Source organism: Sinocyclocheilus anshuiensis, unplaced genomic scaffold, assembly GCF_001515605.1.
Source record: "Sinocyclocheilus anshuiensis isolate Anshui unplaced genomic scaffold, SAMN03320099.WGS_v1.1 scaffold428, whole genome shotgun sequence".
Classification (NCBI taxonomy): domain Eukaryota; kingdom Metazoa; phylum Chordata; class Actinopteri; order Cypriniformes; family Cyprinidae; genus Sinocyclocheilus; species Sinocyclocheilus anshuiensis.
This window is the reverse complement of record NW_015558563.1, coordinates 66,473-73,690: the sequence shown is the minus strand read 5'-3', so window position 1 is coordinate 73,690 and position 7,218 is coordinate 66,473. Positions and strand designations below refer to the sequence as shown.

Below are 7,218 nucleotides of genomic sequence, written 5' to 3'. Positions count from 1 at the left end.
TCCAGCCGCTCCCCTATTAATTTCAGCGTAGTAGGACGTGCACTCTAATGTAAACATTCACTAACATTAGCAAATAATTAATGAAAAACTGACCATGAAAACAGTATTTTCACGTCAAGATGGTAAACAGATTATCTTTTTACCAAGTTCAAGGGGATACCCATATGTTTGGATTGTTTGGAAATCTGTATTTTATTTAAATCACCATCACACCACTGCTCACAAACAACGGGGACGCCAGAGTTGCACTTGCCTCAAATTTCAAAGGTAAAATTCATAGTCAACAAAAGCTTTTTGCCAAATGCATGACAGAAATGTTTGCACTGGTTTTATTAGTTATTAGGGTTTCCGTGGGTCCTTAAACGTCTTCAGTTAAATTGTTTACATTTAAGGCCATCTTAAATTGTAAATGGTACAAAAAGTCTAAATTATAAGAGGTCTTTGGGGAGTGGATCGACAAAAAGCTAATGCATTATAAACATCTAAACAATTAAGACACTAAGATATATTTATATGTTATTTAATATAATAATTAATTGATAATTGTTTCAATTAATATAATAATTGATACTTTTGACTCATCCCTTTTCTTCAAAATTGTTTAAAGACTGAAATGTGAAGTGCAGATCTTAAAAAGGTCTTTAAAAATCTTACATTTGATTTTAAAAATCCTGCAGATACCAGGTCATTTTATGGTACCATTTGGAATAACTTTTTATTTTTATTTTTTTTAATTAAGCTCTTTTTAACTGTCCTTTTAGGTTGTTTTGAGAATGTTCTGTAGGCCACTAATAAAAAAGGACCTCTGTACATTTGTTTGTTGCAAATTTACAGACAATGCAATTGAGGTGTTTACATTGGCTTGTTGGGGTAATATTTCTGTCCACTGACAGCAAAGTTTTCCTTCTGAATTGGCACAAGTGCTACAAGTGCACAAGTTTTATAGTTAATAAAATCTTTAAAAACAAATTACATTAGTTATACTTTATACTTTAATTTCCTTCACTAAAAAGGAAATTGAGTAAAACGGTGTAAAAGGTGTGTGGACGTGGATGAGTAATCTGGCCTCTTGGTATAAAGGAGAAAAAATGCTGGCCCTCGTCACTATCAAAGTTGCCCATCCCTGATGTAATAAATCATGGGATCAGCAGTCGATTGCTTTTGGCTGTTTGCTTCTGGCTGTGTCTGTGTCAATACAGTTGTTGAGCTGCTCTTGCATGTCCGCCTCTTGTTTTATGCTCAAAGTGCTACATAAACATATGTAATATCAGATTACTTTTCTTAGGGAATTAATTATTATTAATTAATTCAGGTTTTGAGAGGACATGATTCTTTATAAATGAAACATGAATTTATTGGCTATTCTAAATTACATTGACCTAAGCTAAGACATACACATACACACACACACATATACAGTTCTGAAGAATGAAAATGATGTTAACGGAGTTCTGAGGAAAGCCCAAAGTTTTAGCAAGATATTCGCTACAGTTCTTGTACTTGCAACCTGAGAGAATCACAAAGCAGAGATTTATCTTACGTTTACTGCTAAAATCAATCATCAGCGCCAGTTCAGCAGATAGAAGATTTCTGTTTGTTACTTGCCTTTGTGACAGCTGAGAAGCGGAGGGGTTTCCTTGTTTGACTGCTTGAGGGAATTCCGTTGCTGATCTGATTTGGCAAGACTTTGAGTTATGCGGAGTTACGAAGCTTCAACGGAGTGGTTGAGTTTTGGATGACTGATCGCTTTGATGGTAAGCATGTGAGCACAAGTTGGAGTGCTATTAACACAGCGAAAGGCGAAAAAGCAAGCCAGGGGGAGCACAGAGAAAACCCTGAGGTCAAGGAGGTTGTCAAAAGGACCTGGTCATAGACCTGCTATTCTTCTCGCTGGACATGGAGCTTTCTGTTTATCGGATTATCAATTTATGCGTTTAACGGTCATGTGGTTCGGGAGTGTCTGTTGCTAGAACATTTCCAGATACCAGGTTCTTTGTTCTGTGGTTTATTAGATAGTTTATTTATGCTGAAGCCAGTCACGAGACTTGGCGCCTGGGCTGACCATGGTTCAGCTTTTACGACTCTCATATGGTTGAGAAGAGATGTTAGTTTTCCGGTGGAATGCGGAGATTCCATCGTTCATTTGTGTGATGTTCGCAAATGCCTTACACATATATGTGCATATGCATGTACAGTATGTGCGAATGCTATGATGACAAACTCCTGTGCTCCACTGCACTCTGAACAAGTAAAAGACACACGAGAGTAGTTTTTTACATTGTTCACATCTGTGTGTAGTTTGGCATGTATGTGGCTAATTATTTTATGTTTGTGTGTAGAGTTACTATGCAAAAATACCATTTTTAGAAAAGTTAAAACAGTTTTCAAAGAAGTGTTTGCTTTTGCAAGATGTGTGTGATGTTTTGTATGTTGTGTGTGTTTTGTGTATAGAGTTTTGAGAAATGGAGCCATAGTTTAAAAAACTGGGTGTAAGCATTTTGAAAAAAAATGTAAGAATTGTGTTTTTTAGCCTTAAACACAATTGTTAACAAAGAGCAATAAATCGTCACGTGGCTGTTGCTTTGGTTAGGGCTCTGATGGTGTTGAGACTGCTTTTTCCTGTGTGTCGTGCTGGAAAGGTCTATGTGTGAAAGAAATGTCAATAATAGCATTATGTTATTACACATTAAGTCTCTCATGATGTTAAAATGTATCCTCTAAGCCACTAGTAGTAAGTTTAATTTTATGCTGTGCTGATACAAAACTGTTGTCTCACTGTTTGTTCCACTGTTCCACTGGCTCAGCTTCACTCTCCAAACCGCCAGAGATGACAGCCAGAACAGGTGAGTCCACTCCAAGGATGTCTTACACAATCTTTGTACAGACTGACAGCTCAGCAGGGGGTGGTCCTCCACCTGTTTATCAGTTTTGTTATCGGCACTATAAGGCAACAAATTCGCCTAAGTGCGATTATCGCCAACGTTTAACGCCTCGTGACTAAACAAAGGGCGCCAATCTGAGTGTGCAAACTGACGTGCAAAACGCACGTCATTTTAAAAAAAAACGCCTCGGGCTCTTCTTTTTGGTTTGACACGCCCCGTTAAAAACTGGCCGACCAATGAGATCGGCGCTTTTGTTCACGTGCCTGGGGCTGCTGAAGTTACAGTAAAACATGACTTGGTGGCGCTCAAGCACAAAACGGTCTTGCCGAGCACACATTGATACCTAACCACGAAGAGGAAGTAAGTAGACCAAGAAGATGCATCGAGGAAAGATGAATGTCCTCGGTCAAAATCGAGGGGTCGAGGGTATGTCCATGTAAACTTCCCTTTTCCACTTGACGAAGTGGAACGCACTTCAAAATGGCAGCGGGGATTCCCCGGAGGGTAAGAGCTTAAGCCGCCTTTCCACTGCACACACATTCGGACACGACTGTCGGAATTCGCCCCCTAGTGGCAGTCGCACGGAAATTTCATTATTATCGTACACGGCAACATGGGAGAGAAGCTTATCCTCGCGGTCTCAGAAAGCCCCTTTCTGTATGATACTTCTCTACAATCATACAGAGACTTTAATAGGAAAAATGAGGCTTGGAAGAGAGTTAGCGAGATTGTCGGTTTGTCAGGTGTGTTTTGTTTGCCAAATTTGCTGAATGTATGCAAATTATTGTCGTGCCTTAATTAGCATCTAGCCTAGTATTCCCATGTATTTACATGCAGTTATTATTCCGCATTTTACAAATTTATTGAGAAAAAAAAATTATGCAATTGTATATTATTTATTTGAAAGAATGAAAAGAGCAGTTTCATGTCTATCCTTGTATTGTTCAACTGGTGGAGGTTGATGTGGGATTTAAGAAGTAATTAGTAATGCAATACATTTTAGTGAGAGTAATTAATACAGTAATCTAATTACACTGTTTTTTAGAGTAACTTACCCAACACTGAAATGACATATCAAAGAATAGTATGTATAAGTTAACATGATTTACAAAGTTATGTAATTGTTTTTAAACTTAAGAGTGGATGAGTGCAGGAAAAAGTGGAGGGATCTCCGGGACGTTTATGTCAGGGAAAGGAGAGAGGAGAAGAAAAGAAAAAGTGGAGCAGCTGCCACCCAAAAACACCCTTGGCGTTACTATCACATCATGTCTTTCCTCCTTCCATTTGTTTCTTCTCGGCCCACATCTGGGAACATTGAGGAGGAAAGAGGAGAAGGGAGAAGAAATGAGGAAGACAGTGCAGAAGTAATAACAGAGGAAAGACAAGAAATGCAGGTAGGAAAGGACATGACAGAAATAAGAAACAGCGTAGAGATCAGTGCAGAAGAAAGTAGGATGGACTGTGTGGTAGAGGACATGACTGGAGAGGAGGAGAGCAGAAAGAGGCAGAGCGCAAAATACTTTGCCCAACCACGACAACGCCGGAGAAGAATTGAAGCAGCATCCGTGTCTTCTTTTGAGCGGAAAATCGTTGAGGCAATATAAACCACCAACACATACTTGTTATTTTACTTGTTACACTAGACATAGTTAATGTTATTATGTTCGTAAAAAAATGCAGACCCTGTTGTATTTTCTTGTAATTTATTAAAAGAAGGTACACTGCCATCTTGTGCCGACTAAACTGACTTGAACGCACCTGACGTCGTAATTACGACTTGTCAACTCATAAGTACGAACGTCCCAGGAGGACTTGAACGCAGCATTAAGCCGCCTTTCCACTGCACACGACATTCGGACACGATTGTCGGAATTCGCCCCCTAGTGGCAGTCGCACGAAAATGAAAAAGAATGAAAAGAGCAGTTTCATGTCTATCCTTGTATTGTTCAACTGGTGGAGGTTGATGTGGGATTTAAGAAGTAATTAGTAATGTAGATCAGCCCACTCTGAAGCGATAGGAGAGTGAGTGGCAGGAGTCTCCAGTGGCTAGGTATCTGAAAATATAAGAAATAAAAAAAGTTCAAGGTAAACATTTAGATGTTATAAATTGCAGGTAATGCTATAAGTTCACAAACACCCAAAACCCAACCATCTCAAAAACCTGTGCAAATCCCTAGATTTAAACAATTTAAAAACATAAAAAAAAAAAAAGATTTGGCCGATTTGTGAGCATTTTTAAATAATTTAAAATGTCCTCAAGTCAATTATGATATTTCACTATATTGACCCTTCGCTAAGCCACGCCCGAAAACCGCCACAGGCCAATCGTGGCTTAGCAACCGTAACTAGGCGCGGGAGGTCTGGCAAGCTTTCGCGCGAGGGAAACATGCCGAAGTGGTGTGCCTATGGATTGTGCAAATCTGATACCCGGTATCCTAAAAGTTTGGACGGGGTGGTGGAATTTTTTCCCTTCCCGAAACCTAAAACCCAAGGGGAGAAAGGCCGGGCGTGGATCAAGCAGTGTGGGAGGCCCCATTCACAACTAAATGTCGACAGGATTAACAAAAACACCTACGTTTGCTCCAAGGTAAGAACACGCTAATGTTAGCTAGCTAGCTAACGCTGCACAGCATTGCTTGGAAATAATTACATTCTTTGTTCATAATGCATATATTTGAACATAAAATAACATGATTAAAGGCAAGACGGAGGCTGACTGACATACTTTAAAATATATTTCAGCATTTTGTTAATCGACGGCCTACCCCCGCGTACCCCAATCCGATCGCGGCTCTCCCGGGGTTACGTTACGTATAAGGAGGGAACATCGGGGCTTGCCGGAGATCTCCAAGGAAAATGTTGGTATGCAAACTTAATCAGTTCATTAACAGTAGTCACTTATGTGCGATCATACCTGTTTACTACCGTGTAGACTTTATTTGGGCAGTGAGATTTCTTACAGAACACAGCATGCTCTCATGCTTTATACAAAGTGCATTTTATTTGTTTCTGGTAAGAAACCAATACAGGATCAAAACCCCAACAAAACAACAGTGTAATAAAATTTAAGTTAAGTTATTAGAAGGGTTTGTTAAACTTTAATGATTTCATGAAGACAACTAAACAATTGTTAAACTGATTGTTTACTGAATCATGTGTGACAGGAAGCCAGCACCTCAAACTCCACTGAGGACACATTTCACAGTACATCACAACAGAGTGACTCTACCTATAGTAAGTTTAAACCACTATTTGTATCTGTTTTTAATTACCAATTGCACATGTTTTTTTCATGCAGCACTGCACAGAAATTTGACGGCTGTGTTGGCAGAGGGAAATCCGGGAAGTCGTTTGACGGCTGGTTTGCAGATAATGGTCCTGCAGAGTCGGAAGGAGAGGAAGCTGTAAAACAGAAGAAAATAACATAAATTAGTAACATTCCATGTTTCCTTTCTCTTTTTTGTCATTTACAGAAGAACATGATATGGGCGACCATGGAGAGCAACTGAGAACTCTGCAGGACGCATTAGCCAATCACAAGCAGGACATCATGAATCTGAAGCTTCAACTCGAGGCAAAGGATGGCCAACGCCATCATCTTCAAAAGGAACTTCAGTATGCACACACCTCAGATGCTTTAAACCCTGAGGTTTTAAACCAAAGCCATGTGTCTGATTATTTCCACTACTGCACAGGGTTTTCTTATGAGCAATTTAACAGCCTGTGTCAATTTTTTAACATTCCAACTGATCCAAGTGCAACACAAACACACATTCTTCTCTCATACAAACGTGTCCATAATGAGATCAAACAACTTTCACTGCGTACTCAATTGTTACTGACCTTAATGAAATTAAGACAAAATTTGGACCACAAAGACCTAGCCTTCAGATTTAACATCCGTTTACAGAGTGTCAGCACACTGATCAACTCCTGGGTGGACTATATGTATGATAGTCTTGGCAAATTGTCTATTTGGCCACACGGGGATGTTATTTCTGAGAACATGCCAGCTAAATTTAAGGAAGAATTTCCGAATACTTTTGCCATCTTAGACTGCACTGAACTTAAGATTCAGAGACCAAGCTCACTAGTGTTTCAGAGTCAGACTTACTCCACCTACAAGTCTACTAACACCCTTAAGTCTCTAGTGGCCTGTGATCCACGAGGTGCAGTCATTTATGTGTCTGCCCTCTTCACCGGAGCAATTTCTGACAAAGAGATTTTCAATGAGTGCAACATCCTTGACATTTTGAAGGGGTACATTCAGTGTGGCTATCTCAATGTAGGAGATGGCTTGATGGTTGATAAAGGCTTTCTAATAGAGAAGGAAGTT

The 7,218-nt window shown here is 39.5% G+C and overlaps 1 protein-coding gene across 1 annotated transcript; it reads left to right on the top strand.

The window, feature by feature from the left end:
• Positions 1-5,662: 5,662 nt before the first annotated feature.
• On the top strand, positions 5,663-7,217 carry LOC107679456 (uncharacterized). Its single transcript, XM_016475005.1, has 4 exons — positions 5,663-5,744; positions 6,047-6,116; positions 6,356-6,980; positions 7,160-7,217. The coding sequence occupies exons 1-4, from the start codon at positions 5,739-5,741 to the stop codon at positions 7,188-7,190; spliced, it is 732 nt and encodes a 243-aa protein (XP_016330491.1). The 5' UTR covers positions 5,663-5,738; the 3' UTR covers positions 7,191-7,217.
• Position 7,218: the final 1 nt, after the last annotated feature.

Excerpts from the sequence above, each read along its gene's own strand:
- LOC107679456 (XM_016475005.1), top strand. Across the intron at positions 6,117-6,355 it reads ACAGAGTGACTCTACCTATA|AAGAACATGATATGGGCGAC; the intron begins GTAAGTTTAAAC and ends TGTCATTTACAG. Across the intron at positions 6,981-7,159 it reads AGACCAAGCTCACTAGTGTT|ATCTCAATGTAGGAGATGGC; the intron begins TCAGAGTCAGAC and ends TTCAGTGTGGCT.